This window comes from Scyliorhinus torazame, chromosome 6 (assembly GCF_047496885.1).
Source record: "Scyliorhinus torazame isolate Kashiwa2021f chromosome 6, sScyTor2.1, whole genome shotgun sequence".
Taxonomy (NCBI): domain Eukaryota; kingdom Metazoa; phylum Chordata; class Chondrichthyes; order Carcharhiniformes; family Scyliorhinidae; genus Scyliorhinus; species Scyliorhinus torazame.
In genome coordinates, this window is record NC_092712.1 from 43,366,535 (window position 1) to 43,382,034 (window position 15,500).

The 15,500-nt window shown below is 42.9% G+C and overlaps 1 protein-coding gene across 1 annotated transcript in view; it reads right to left on the minus strand.

Annotated features, from left to right (window-relative positions):
* LOC140424765 (obscurin-like) overlaps nt 1–15,500 on the minus strand; it is a 1,044,598-nt gene that overhangs the window by 741,037 nt on the left and 288,061 nt on the right. Inside the window, 3 exon segments of the mRNA XM_072508149.1 lie at nt 5,745–6,011; nt 8,304–8,573; nt 12,792–13,058. Coding sequence (XP_072364250.1) covers nt 5,745–6,011; nt 8,304–8,573; nt 12,792–13,058 — 804 coding nt within the window.

Consider the following 15,500-nt stretch of genomic DNA (forward strand, 5'->3'; position numbering starts at 1 on the left):
TCTGAGCCAGTTTACTTTCATAGTCTACCTTACTCTTCTTTATGGCTTTTTTAGTAGCTTTCTGTTGTCCCCTAAAGACTTCCCAGTCCTCTAGTCTCCCACTAATTTTTGCCACTTTGTATGTTTTTTCCTTCAATTTGATACTCTCCCTCGCCTCCTTAGATATCCACGGTCGATTTTTCCCCTTTCTACCGTCTTTCTTTTTTTGTCGGTATGAACCTTTTCTGAACACTGTGAAAGATCACTCGGAAGGTTCTCCACTGTTCCTCAACTGCTTCACCATGAAGTCTTTGCTCCCAGTCTACCTTAGCTAGTTCTTCTCTCATCCCATTGTAATCACCTTTGTTTAAGCACAAAACACTAGTGTTTGATTTTACCTTGTCATCCTCCAACTGTATTTTAAATTCCACCATATTGTGGTCGCTCCTTCCTAGAGGATCCCGAACTATGAGATCATTAATCAATCCTGCCTCATTACACAGGACCAGATCTAGGACCGCTTGTTCCCTTGTAGGTTCCATTACATATTGTTCCAGGAAATTATCCCGGGCACATTCTGTAAACTCCTCCTCAAGGCTGCCTTTACCAACCTGGTTAAACCAATCGATATCCAGATTAAAATCTCCCATGATAACCACTGTACCATTTCTACATGCATCCGTTATTTCTTTGCTTATTGCCTGCCCTACCATCCTGTTACTATTTGGTGGCCTATAGACTACTCCTATCAGTGACCTTTTCACCTTACTATTCCTGATTTCCACCCAAATTAATTCAACCTTGTCCTCCATACACCAATATCATCCCTTACTATTGCCCGGATGCCATCCTTAAACAACAAAGCTACACCACCGCCCTTACCGTCCATTCTATCCTTTCGTATAGTCTGATACCCTTGGATATTTAACTCCCAGTCGTAACCATCTTTTAACCATGTTTCAGTAATGGCCACTAAATCATAGTCATTCACGATGATTTGCGCCATCAACTCATTTACCTTATTTCGTATACTACGAGCATTCAGGTAAAGTACACTTATGCTGTTTTTTATGTCTTTGTTATGAATCCTAACACCTTGATCAGTAACTTTTCACAATTTATTCTTCCTCTTACCCTTTCTCCTAATTTTCCTTGTCTTTGAACCCGTATCTCTACATAATAACCTGTCACGTAACCTGCTGCCTTGATCTCCATTAACCATTATACTGTCCATAGCTTTACACTTCCCTTCCCCCCAACTTGCTAGTTTAAAGTCCTTTTAAAATATATTTTTATAGTCCTAGATAAGTTTACTCTCATATTCTATTTTTTTCATTTTTATCATCATTTTGGTGGTCCTTTGCTGGTTTCTAAAACAATCCCATTGTTAGTATTATTTGCCATTCTTTTTGCTTCTTTTTACTTACTTAATACTGTCCTTAATTAAGCCAGGTATGGACCTTCCTTGTTGAGTTTTTATTTTCCAATGGAATGTATTTTTGTTGAACATTGGAATTGTTTCTTTAAAAAATTCCCGCTGTTTATTTACCACAATACCGTAGCCAGTTCTCCCCTGATACAAGTTTTGGGCTAGAGTATGTCATTTTCAAACTTAAAACGGAATTCAATTGTACATCAATAATCATCATTATTATTTTCCTGGCAGATCTTTTGATCTGACTAACCCTGACTTATTGAACAATATTAGATCTGAAATCCCTCATCAGTTTCACATTGTATTGCTCCAGAAAGCATTCTACGACTTCATCTTCCAAGTCACCTTTGTCAATTTGATTGGTCCAGTCCTTATCATGATGAAAGTCCCCCATAATTATTACATTGCCTTTGTTACAATCTCCAATTATTTCTTGCTTAATATGCTGTCCAACGCTCTAAATATTGTGAAACCGAAGAGAAACCTGCTTTGACAAAGGGTCATCTGGACTCAAAACTTTAGTTCTTTTTTCTCCCTACAGATGCTGCCAGACCTGCTGAGATTTTCCAGCATTTTCTCTTTGGGCTCTAAATACTGTTAGGGGGTTCTAAATTACAGCAACCACTGTCTTCTGACTCTTCCTAAATCCACTCGTACTGATTCTACTTCTTGATTTTGTCAGCCAAGATGCCTGAAAGGCAAATTCTGTAAACATAAGAACATAAGAACTAGGAGCAGGAGTAGGCCATCTGGATCCTCGAGCCTGCTCCGCCATTCAATGAGATCATGGCTGATCTTTGTGGACTCAGCTCCACTTTCCAGTCCGAACACTATAACCCTTAATCCCTTTATCTATCTTTATCTTAAAAGCATTTAATGAAGGAGCCTCAACTGCTTCACTGGGCAAGGAATTCCATAGATTCACAACCCTTTGGGTGAAGAAGTTCCTCCTAAGCTCAGTCCTAAATCTATTTCCCCTTATTTTGAGGCTATGCCCCCTAGTTCTGTTTTCACCCGCCAGTGGAAACAACCTGCCCGCATCTATCCTATCTATTCCCTTCATAATTTTATATGTTTCTATAAGATCCTCCCGCATCCTTCTAAATTCCAACGAATACAGTCCCAGTCTACTCAACCTGTCCTCGTAATCCAACCCCCTCAACTCTGGGATTAACCTAGTGAATCTCCTCTGCACACCCTCCAGCGCCAGTACATCTTTTCTCAGGTAAGGAGACCAAAACTGAACACAATACTCTAGGTGTGGCCTCACTAACACCTTATACAATTGCAGCATAACCTCCCTAGTCTTAAATTGCATCCCTCTAGCAATGAAGGACAAAACTCCATTTGCCTTCTTAATCACCTGTTGCACACGTAAACCAACTTTTGCGACTCATGCACGAGCACACCCAGGTCTCTCCGCACAGCGGCATGTTTTAATATTTTATCATTTAAATAATAATCCCTTTTTCTGTCATTCCTACGAAAATGGATAACCTCACATTTGTCAACATTGTATTCCATCTGCCAAACCCTAGCCTATTCACTTAACCTATCCAAATCCCTCTGCAGACTTCCAGTATCCTCTGCACTTTTTGCTTTACCACTCATCTTAGTGTCGTCCCCAACTCCAAATCATCTATGTAAATTGAGAACAATTGTGGGCCCAACACTGAACCCCAAGGGATCACTAGCTACTGATTGCCAACCAGAGAAACACCCATAAATCCCCACTCTTTGCTTTCTATTAATTAACCAATCCTCTATCCATGCTACTACTTTACCCTTAATACCATGCATCTTTATCTTATGCAGCAACCTTTTGTGTGGCACCTTGTCAAAAGCTTTCTGGAAATCCAGATATACCACATCCATTGGCTCCCCGTTATCTACCGCACTGGTAATGTCCTCAAACAATTCCACTAAATTAGTTAGGCACGACCTGCCCTTTATGAACCCATTCTGCGCCTGCCCAATGGGACAATTTCCACCCAGATGCCTCGCTATTTCTTCCTTGATGATAGACATCTTCCCTACTACCGAAGTTAAGCTAACTGGCCTATAATTATCTGCTTTCTGCCTACCTCCTTTTTTAAACAGTGGTGTCACGTTGGCTAATTTCCAATCCGCCAGGACCACCCCAGAGTCTAGTGAATTTTGGTAAATTATCACTAGTGCATTTGCAATTTCCCTAGCCATCTCTTTTAGCACTCTGGGATGCATTCCATCAGGGCCAGGAGACTTGTCTACCTTTAGCCCCTTTAGCCTGCACATCACTACCTCCTTAGTGATAACAATCATCTCAAGGTCCTCACCTGTCAAAGCCTCATTTCTATCAGTCACTGGCATGTTATTTGTGTCTTCCACTGTGAAGACCGACCCAAAAAACCTGTTCAGTTCCTCAGCCATTTCCTCATCTCCCATTATTAAATCTCCCTTCTCATCCTCTAAAGGGTCATAGCCACTCTTTTTTGTTTTATATATTTGTAGAAACTTTTACTACTGAGCAAGTTACTCTCATAATCTATCTTACTTTTCTTTATACCTATTTTAGTAGCTTTCTGTTGCCCCCTAAAGATTTCCCAGTCCTCTAGTCTCCCACTAATCTTTGCCACTTTGTATGCTTTTTCCTTCAATTTGATACTCTCCCTTATTTCCTTAGATATCCACGGTTGATTTTCCCTCTTGCTACTGTCCTTCCTTTTTGTTGGTATAAACCTTTGCTGAGCACTGTGAAAAATCGCTTGGAAGGTTCTCCACTGTTCCTCAACAGTTTCACCATAAAGTCTTTGCTCCCATTCTACCTTAGCTAGCTCTTCTCTCATCCCATTGCAATCTCCTTTGTTTAAGCACAAAACACTAACGTTTGATTTTACCTTCTCAGCCTCCATCTGTATTTTAAATTCCACCATATTGTGATTGCTCCTTCCGAGAGGATCCCTAACTATGAGATCATGAATCAATCCTGTCTCATTACACAGGACCAGATCAAGGCCGCATGTTTCCTCGTAGGTTCCATTACATACTGTTCTAGGAATTTACCGCGGATACATTCTATAAACTCCTCCTCAAGGCTGCCTTGACCGACCTGGTTAAACCAATCGACATGTAGATTAAAATCCCCCATGATAACTGCTGCACCATTTCTACATGCATCCGTTATTTCTTTGTTTATTGCCTGCCCCACCATAATGTTACTATTTGGTGGCCTATAGACTACTCCTATCAGTGACTTTTTCGCCTTCCTATTCGTGATTTCCAACCAAATCGATTCAACCTTATCCTCCATAGCACCAATGTCATCCCTTACTATTGCCTGGATGTCATCCTTAAATAACAGAGCTACACCACCTCCCTTACCATCCACTCTGTCCTTCCGTATAGTTTTATACCCTTGGATATTTAACTCCCAGTCATGACCATCCTTTAACTATGTTTCAGTAATGGCCACTAAATCATAGTCATTCACGTTGATTTGCGCCATCAACTCATTTACCTTATTCCGAATACTACGAGCATTCAGGTAAGGTACACTTATGTTGGCTTTTATACCTCTGTTTTAAATCTTAACACCTTGATCAGTAACCTCTCGTAAGTTATTTTTCCTCTTAACTTTTCTCCTAATTTTCCTCGTCGTTGAACCCATATCTTCATGTAACAACCTGCCGCGTCGCTTTCCATTTATGTTTTTACTTCCCGTTTTATTCCTTTTAGTATTACTGGGCCTATTCACTGAGCTACCCTCAGTCACTGTACCTTGTACTGTCGCCCTTTTTGATTTTTGACTCTCACCTCTCTGCCTTACACTTTCCCCCTTACTGCCTTTTGTTTCTGTCCCTGTTTTACTACCTTCCGACTTCCTGCATCGGTTCCCATCCCTCTGCCATATTAGTTTAAATACTCCCCAACTGTCTTGATTCAATACAGAAAGGGATTGAAATAGGTATTAAGCCCACAATTCGCATATGCAAGAGATCTTATGCCGATTTCAGCCAGGTTCCTGAGGCAACTGCAGGTCATCCTAAGCAAAATGCTATGCATCATGCACACAGTGGAAATATTTTTTGGTCTACAATTCTTCAACTTTAAAAGGTAAATAAGAAAGAGGACCTCATGTCTTAGAAGGAAGGTGACTGGAAACAGTTGATTTGGAGCACTAAAGCACACAATGGTGATAGGTATAAACTAGAAATTCAATAATACTTTGGTGAGCAGAAGAGGCAAAATTTCATTTCTGGAATCAATCAAGTTATAGTTAATTATCGGTCTTGCTCGTTCAACTTAATTAAATAGCAGTAAATCATTTTTATTGCAAGGTGCCAATTCTTACCTTCAACTGTGAGCTTGGCTGTTGTCTGTGCATTACTTGATTTGCAGCTATATTCACCAGAGTCTTCGGGTTTGAGATTTGAAATGATAAGTTCTAACACATTCTTATTTTGACTGAATTTGTATCGGTCAGAAGATTTGATTAAGTTCTGGTCTTTGTACCATCTGACCACCTTGGGCGTAGGTGTAAACTCACAGCTCAAAGTAGCAGAGTTCCTCTCTTCAACTGCAATGTTCTGTAGTTCTCTGACTACCTCTGTTGGGGGCTCTGAAAAATAATCGCGTGTGAATTTATAATCAAGTTTGCCAAACAACAACACATTTGCATTTACAAAATATATTAATGTAATAACATGTCCTAAATTGAAATAAGGTATAGTAATAAATCAGTATTTCAAACCAAACCACATAAGGATTTATGAACATAGGTGACAAAGGTTTGGTCAGAGCTAAGTTTTAGGGAGCATCATTAAGGAGGACAGAGGTGGTGAAGTTGAGTGAGCATATGCTAGAGCACAGGTCCCTGACAACTGAATGGACCAATGATAGCAAAACAGATACAGAAGGCTCCAATTAAAGAAGAGCAGCTAGCTTGGGGGACTGTAGAGGCAGAGGTGGTAGGGAGGGGTAAAGCCATAGTAGGATCTGAAGAATCAAGGCACGGTCTGTCTGCGCGTCAACGTAGGCAAACAAATACAAGAGTGATAGGTGATTTGGACTTGATACGAGTTAAAATATGTTCACCTGTGTTTTGGATATGCTACTGTTCACGAAGTTGGAAGGTGGGAAGGCGGCTAGAAGAGAATTGGAATGTTCAGGTCTGGAGGGAATGAAAGCATGGATGAGGGATTCATCGACAGATTGGTTGAGGCATGGATGAGTGATGGTAAAAGGAGGTTCACTTTATTGGTGGACTACCAACACTCATAGTTGGAAGTCACAAGGAAAATGGTTAAGCTGGTGAAGTACTAAATGCTGCAAAAATGGCAGAAAGAGTGCAACTTCTAGGAGAGAGGTGCTTAACGATCGAGGCTTCAGCAAGGGGATTGGGGTATTACGAGGTTGACTTCAGCGAAGAGTGCAGGCGCCACTGCACTTTATGAATTCCAGGGCGAGAGTATTCATATAGTGAGGAGAAAGGACTTCAGTAGAAGTGTGATGCCTAGACCCCTAGAGCAGAGCCTGATCTCCAGTCGTCCTGGACCCCCTTGCCATTGGACAAAGGCCTTGCTCCATCAAGTAAATTGGCAGTACGTCAGCACAGTGGTTAGCAATGCTGTCCCACAGCACCAGGGACCAGATTCGATTCTGACCTCGGGTGACTGTCTGCGTGGAGTTTACACTTTCTCCCTTTGTCAACATGGGTTTCCTCCGGGTGCTCGGCTTTCCTCCCACAGTCCAAAGATGTTCACATTAAGTGGATTGACTATGCTAAATTGGCCCTAGGTGGGGTTACGGGGATAGTGTGGGGTTTGGGCCTAGGTAGGGTGCTCTTTCAGAGGGCCGGTGCAGACTCGATGGGCCAAATGGTCTCCTTCGGCATTGTAGGGATTCTATTCTAAACCCGTGTGGTGGCTGATGTGCAACAGCCACCCCACGTTAAAATGAGATTTGGGACCGGGGATGTCAGGACCCTCATGGACAATCGCAACAGTGATAGACCGGAACATTGTACTGCGATCATGGCCTGGGAGCTCTGGCACTACACCATTGACATCGCCGTACTAATCGCGATCCGGCAGGCAGGGGAAAGCCAGCTCAAGGGACAACAGTGGCAATTCTATGGAAAGGTAAACTAAAGGATCGCTGCCTCCATGTGGTTGGTTTTGTAATTAAAAACAAACTAGTTGGCCATCTGAGAGACTCCCCTTGCGGGATAAACAAATGTCTCATGACCCTTCGGCTCACCCCAGAACCAATGCACTATAGTCTTCAGTGTGTACATCCCAACATTGGAAGCTACAGAGCAGTCCAAAAAGGAATTTTGCTCCAACTTTGAACAATTCTTGGCCTGAATACCAACAGGTGACAAACTGATCCTATTTGGCAATTTTAATGCCAGAGCTGGAAAGCACATAGGACCTGTGGGGAGGTGTAAACGACAGAGCGGGTAGGGAAATCACTAATGATACCCCGCTTCTTATGTAATACCGAGAACAAGACCTCGTCATAACCATCAGAGAGATAGTTCCATCAGAGAGACAAGTGCAAGGATTCATGGCAACGCCCTCGCTCCAAGCAGTGGCATCCGCTTGACTACGTCATCATCTGAGTGAGGGACCACAAGGACATGCATATCATCTGTGCCATGACAGGAGCCAATGACTGCTGTACAGACAATTGTCTAATTCGCTCTGTGATCAACATCAATAAAGCCCTAAAGCAGCAAAGGCACCAAAATCAATGCCACAGGAAAATCAATGCTGAGTCACTCAAAGGCCCTGATAAGAGAGCCTTATTTAGCCAGCAGAATGCAGTGAAATGTCTGCCAACATGAGTTACGGTGCAAAAGGAAGAGAGGGATAAAATTGACAGAATGGGAAGGAAAGTGTCTGGATACCTTTAATGGTTATCCTCGCCTCAGATTTTGATTTCCCTGCAACAAACTGCAGCACGCCAGTCATTTTACAATTTGTTTTTTTTAGAGTTAAACGATGAATAGTGCCACAATGTTCAATATCTACATCTTCAGAAGCTTGAAGAACTTCACCATTCAGTATCCATTTTGGAGGCTTTACATCAGCAATTGAAATCTCACACTCAAGACAGGCATCATTTGGCTCTGTTACCTCCACGTCACATAGCTGTTTAATGATGGTAATTGATTGCTCTGTAAAACATATTTTAGAAACATGACCATAGTTAGTTGATTCCTTTTGAGTGCTCAATTGTATGCAATCTATTACATTCCTCAATTTGTCACAAGGGAAGCAAAAGAGATGCGAGTCCTCACCCCCTATGAGGAATGGCCCTGGAAATCATAGGGTTCTCCGAGGAGAGAGCAGTCACCGACAGCAAGGTTGGCCTGCACCAGAGGTGAGGATCCACTACCCCTTCATCCAGATGATCTGTCTCTTCAGTTGTTTATGTCAGACAAAATGATTCTTCCCTCTCACTGACCTCATGTCCATTCTCACCAGATCTCCATATGATGGGGCCAGGCCAGAGTGGATTCTCCCCCACCCTAGAGACCATCTCAGAGGAGAGCTCCAATGCGACCACTGTTGAGGCTTCACAGCTATCACTCACATCTCCATCAGCGCTAGAGCACATCTCGGTGGGCGACATAAGTGGACAGGCTTCTGGGGCACAATCTGGTGAGCACCACACAGTTGCAAATGCACATCAGGTGAACGCAGGAACATCCAAGCAAGTCAACAGTTGGTCTGCTGGCTCCCAAGACTCTGCTTAGTCCCAGTCAGATGCCGAGCCTCTGGACACTTTATCCCTGAGTTGATGCAGATGCTAGGACACGGCTCTAAGATTCAGGAGGGGATGTCAGCGATATTCCAGCAAGTGCATAGCCAATTGGAGGAGTCCAAAAGGCTACGGGAACAGGAGATGATGCCAACAATGCGTGGCACCGAGGCCAACAATGCTAGGGTGGCAACTGCAATGGAAAGCCTGTAGCATGAGGTCAGAGTCTTGAGTGGTGGTATGCAAGGCATGGCTGAGTCTGTGACGACCATGGCTGAGAGCCTCGAAAGCATGTCCCAGTCGATATGGATCCCAGTCGATATGGAACATGTCCCGTATGCAGGTGGACATTGGCGAAGCACTGCAGAGCATGTCCCAATCGCTGAGGGACGTGTCCAAGACACAGGTGGACGTTGTCGGGGGGCTGCAGAGTGTGGCCCAGTCGTTGAGGGTCATCACTGAGGGCATCGACTCCATGGTGCAGACAATGGGGAGACGGCAGGACTGGCTAGATGACGCAGAGGCCTCTGGAGCTCACTCCAGCTGCCCCTCCGTCCCATGGAGACCTGATAGAATCTATCTTTCAGTATATAACAAGTTTAAAGTAATAAATGGCCCAAGATTTAAAATGGATTTTGAAAATGGTTTGTTAAAAATCCACATTTCAAGCATGACAGTAAAAACTGCTGTATCCCATGAGAAACATCAAGATAATGAGGCCAGACACATTTTGTTAATTTAGGTTTCTGGGCTATATTCCCAGAAACAGATTTCATGACAACGGATAAGGCTTCATGAGAAAGATGTATTTCAATCACCCCATATTAAAATTTGATGGACAGACATCTCAATCGAATTGAATTAACTGTAATTACTTGAACCAAATCAAAGCCAGCAAGGGGAAAGACATTGGTGATAATCTTAAAAAGTACGTGCCGGTTTTGAACAATTCATTCCAGAATCATCTTACTTAATTTCTGAAGCTACTTTCTGCACTTTCGCTATGAATCACCATTTTGTTTATTTTCAACTTTTCTGTGTCGTGTATTCAATTTGAAGAAAATATCAAGAGCTGTAATTTGTATTGAATTCAACTTAGTACTCTGTATTTGCTTGGACAAAACAAACTGTATTTGCAAGCAAACTGACCTGATCAAGCGACATCTGAAATGAACTGAATAAAAGACAATTTACTTCACGCATGAAGCTCAGTTTCAAGATCTGTTGAGTCATATATAAGTGCGGTGACACATAAGACATATTAACCAAAGTACAGACCTATCAAGACCCCAAGGGTCCTACGGACACTGTCAAGAAGGAGCAATCACTGGAGGCTAACCCGGGGCCTGCCACCTAGGAGACGAAGACGGTCTCCAATTCTTCCAAATTCGCCCCTCTGACACTGGCGTATTTCAAGAGCAGCATGCAGAACAGGGTGGATCGGCAAAGCCAGTGACACTGGTAAGTCGGCCAGGGCCCTCCTGCTCCAGGCCCTCCAGAGGACGTCCGTCAATGGCATCAAAGGCCACAGGATGCGAAAGGCAGCAGGCTCTGATGTGCATCCTGGGGGCACACCTAGACATAGCATTGGACCACGTAAGATCAAGAAGATCTGCCCACTGAGTGGACAATGAGGGGTGGGGGGGGGGGGGGGGGGAATGATCACTATGTGTAGCTAGGTGATAATATTGTAATGACTTACCTAACAACCCAGGGGTCTCCCAACTCTTCTCTTGTTCTGTTCTTTCTCAGAACATATTATAGATGAACCATTTCATATGTGACATGGCACCAATATACAGTCACAAGTTCAGTATTCAATATAATACAATTACATTTTATTTTTCGTGAATGTAACTTAATCCAGATTATAAATGGGTAATACATCTAATACTGCTTATGTTTTAAGTAAAACATTTTTCAATTCTTTCTAATATTTATCTTCTTGAAATACCACAATCAGGATGCCAGGTGCTGATGCATTAATTTCTAACTTGCAAAGTAAGTAGATAATCACCAATAACCTCTTAGGGCATTGTACCTGACGGAGTAGGAGAACTGTGGGAAGGTAATACGTAGAAGTCTCACAATCTTTTGAAGCACAGTAAGAAGTCTTACACACCAGGTTAAAGTCCAACAGGTTTGTTAATCGAATCACTAGCTTTCGGAGCACAGCTCCTTCCTCAGGTGAATGAAGAGGTGGATTTTAGAAACATATATACAGACAAAGTCAATGATGCAAGACGATATTTTGAATGCGAGTCTTTACAGGTAATTAAGTCTTTACAGGTCCAGATGAAGCAACTGGAGAGAGGGATAATCACAGGTTAAAGAGGTGTGAATTGTCTCAAGCCAGAACAGTTAGTAGGATTTTGCAAGCCCAGGCCAGATGGTGGGGGGTGAATGTAATGCGACATGAATCCAAGGTCCCGTTTGAGGCCGTACTCATGTGTGCGGAACTTGGCTATAGGTTTCTGCTCGCCGAATCTGTGTTGTAGTGCGCCCTGAAGGCTGCTTTGGAGAACGTTTACCCGAAGATCAGAGGCTGAATGCCCTTGACTGATCGTCTTGCACCATTGACTTTGTCCACATATATGTTCCTGGAACCCACCTCTTCATTCACCTGAGGAAGGAGCTGTGCTCCGAAAGCTAGTGATTTGAAACAAACCTGTTGGACTTTAACCTGGTGTGGTAAGACTTCTTACTGTGCTCACCCTAGTCCAACGCCGGCATCTCCACAATCTTTTGAAGAGCATGAAAGATATTCTTAATATTGTGTCAAGCTGTTCTCTTGTATTTTGGGGTACTCTTGAATGTAGGAATTTTTGAAAAGAAACGGAAAGGGAAGTTAATCCCAGCCTTTCTGATTCACCTCCTAGCAGTCAACTAAAGAGTACAGTAGGAGACTACCTGCCTGCCCACTCTCTCCAAAGCAAAATGGTTTGTGGAATGGAAGGAATTTGCAAAGAGGTCAAAAAATAACATTGAAAAATGAAATGAAATGAAAAATGAAATGAAGCCCATTGACGTAATGGGCTAGATTCTCCGGTTCCCCAGCTGTATGTTTCTTGGTCCCACACCATTCGCTGGCGGTGGGATTCTGTCTTCCCGCCACTTGTCAATGAGATTTTCCACTGAAGCCACCCCATGCTGACCGGAAACCCATGGGCAGGGGTACACTGCCGCCGGGAAAAGTGAATCGCAACAGCCGGAAAATTCCGGCCAAAATATGAATTTCGGATCAATCAGGTATCAATACTGTTGGCTGTATTGTAGTATTTAAGTTACGACTGGGACAGACTGCCCAGTAGTAACTTAAATACTACAATACAGCCAACAGATTAAAAAGTCTCATCTCAATATTAGTACATTGTTATCTATTGAAAATCTTTTAAAATTCCATTATTTAAAATATGATTGTCAGCTCCACTCACAAGCCTGAATTTTCCAGCCATTCACACTGGGATTAATTAATGATCTCTTAGCGATCGTCTGGTCCCACCAATCTGAATTGAGATTTCAATAGATTGCTGGCTATTCCGCAGGGAAACCCGTGGCAGTGGGCAGGAAAATTTCGGCATTAGTGTTGACAAAATATTTTTAAAATAACTGAAATGTTTTCTTTCATCACCTTCTACATATAACATTGCTGTAGTTTTGTCATCTATGGCATCACACGTGTAGCTGCCTTCATCTTCAAAAGCGACAGTATTGATTATGAGCTTCCTGTACACATCATCACTCACAATCTCATATTTTTTACTGGGATGAATCTCTTTGTCTTTGTAACACCATTTGACAGCAGCATTTGGCCTGGAAACTCTGCATTCAAAAATTACACGATGTTTCTCGATACCAATTTTCTCTTTTAAGGGTTTCACAATTTTAACTGGCAATTCTGAAACAAATGTAAGAGCAATTGTTGTTATCTAAATTAAAACACAGAATAGCAGAGCTGAGCATTAATATGGTTTTACAATCAGAGCAAGATGAAAAAATTAAATGAAAATCGCTTATTGTCACAAGTAGGCTTCAAATGAAGTTACTGTGAAAAGCCCCTAGTCGCTACATTCCGGCGCCTGTTCGGGGAGGCTGTTACGGGAATCGAACCGTGCTGCTGGCCTGCCTTGGTCTGCTTTACTAAGCCAGCGATTTAGCCCTGTGCTAGATATTGTTAATCTCAGCATTAAAGGGACACAGTACTATGATGGAGAAGCACACCTGGATGAAAAGACAATCTGCCATTTTCATTACAGAGTTACAACTCTATTTTGAAAACTACGGCTTCATCTGCAATATTTGGTAAATAACAATGTTTACAATGCTACTTTCATTAAACACCAAGTCCATTTAAATATATTTGGAAGACATAAAATAGATTATTTGGAGTGTAATTTGACTTCATTATGAGCATAAAATCAATGATAAATACTCAACAGCCAATTTTATATAATAAGAACAAAGAACAAAGAAATGTACAGCACAGGAACCGGCCCTTCGGCCCTCCAAGCCCGTGCCGACCATGCTGCCCGACTAAACTACAATCTTCTACACTTCCTGGGTCCGTATCCCTCTATTCCCATCCTATTCATGTATTTGTCAAGATGCCCCTTAAATGTCACTATCGTCCCTGCTTCCACCACCTCCTCCGGTAGCGAGTTCCAGACACCCACTACCCTCTGCGTAAAAAACTTGCCTCGTCATCTACTCTAAACCTTGCCCCTCTCACCTTAAACCTATGCCCCCTAGTAATTGGCCCCTCTACCCTGGGGAAAAGCCTCTGACTATCCACTCTGTCTATGCCCCTCATAAGTTTGTAGACCTCTATCAGGTCGCCCCTCAACCTCCTTCGCTCCAGTGAGAACAAACCGAGTTTATTCAACCACTCCTCATAGCTAATGCCCTCCATACCAGGCAACATTCTGGTAAATCTCTTCTGCACCCTCTCTAAAGCCTCCATATCCTTCTGGTAGTGTGGTGACCAGAATTGAACACTATACTCCAAATGTGGCCTAACTAAGGTTCTATACAGCTGCAACATGACTTGCCAATTCTTATACTCAATGCCCCGGCCAATGAAGGCAAGCATGCCGTATGCCTTCTTGACTACCTTCTCCACCTGTGTTGCCCCTTTCAGTGACCTGTGGACTGTACTCCTAGATCTCTTTGACTTTCAATACTCTTGAGGGTTCTACCATTCACTGTATATTCCCTACCTGCATTAGACCTTCCAAAATGCATTACCTCACATATGTCCGGATTAAACTCCATCTACCATCTCTCCTCCCAAGTCTCCAAACAATCTAAATCCTGCTGTATCCTCTGCCAGTCCTCATCGCTATCCGCAATTCCACCAACCTTTGTGTGGTCTGCAAACTTACTAATCAGACCAGTTACATTTTCCTCCAAATCATTTATATATACTACAAACAGCAAAGGTCCCAGCACTGATCCCTGTGGAACACCACTGGTCACAGCCCTCCAATTAGAAAAGCATCCTTCCATTGCTACTCTCTGCCTTCTATGACCTAGCCAGTTCTGTATCCACCGTGCCAGCTCACCCCTGATCCCGTGGGACTTCACCTTTTGTACTAGTCTACCATGAGGGACCTTGCCAAAGGCCTTACTGAAGTCCATATAGACAACATCCACTGCCCTACCTGCATCAATCATCTTAGTGACCTCCTCGAAAAACTCTATCAAGTTAGTGAGACACGACCTCCCCTTCACAAAACCATGCTGCCTCTCACTAATACGTCCATTTGCTTCCAAATGGGAGTAGATCCTGTCTCGAAGAATTCTCTCCAGTAATTTCCCTACCACTGAAGTAAGGCTCAGCGGCCTGTAGTTCCCTGGATTATCCTTGCTACCCTTCTTAAACAGAGGAACAACATTGGCTATTCTCCAGTCCTCCGGGACATCCCCTGAAGACAGTGAGGATCCAAAGATTTCTGTCAAGGCCTCAGCAATTTCCTCTCCAGCCTCCTTCAGTATTCTGGGGTAGATCCCATCAGGCCCTGGGGCGTTATCTACCGTAATATTTTTTAAGACACCCAACACCTCGTCTTTTTGGATCTCAATGTGACCCAGGCTATCTACACACCCTTCTCCAGACTCAACATCTACCAATTTCTTCTCTTTGGTGAATACTGATACAAAGTATTCATTTAGTACCTCACCCATTTCCTCTGGCTCCACACATAGATTCCCTTGCCTATCCTTCAGTGGGCCAACCCTTTCCCTGGCTACCCTCTTGCTTTTTATGTACGTGTAAAAAGCCTTGGGATTTTCCTTAACCCTATTTGCCAATGACTTTTCGTGACCCCTTCTAGCCCTCCTG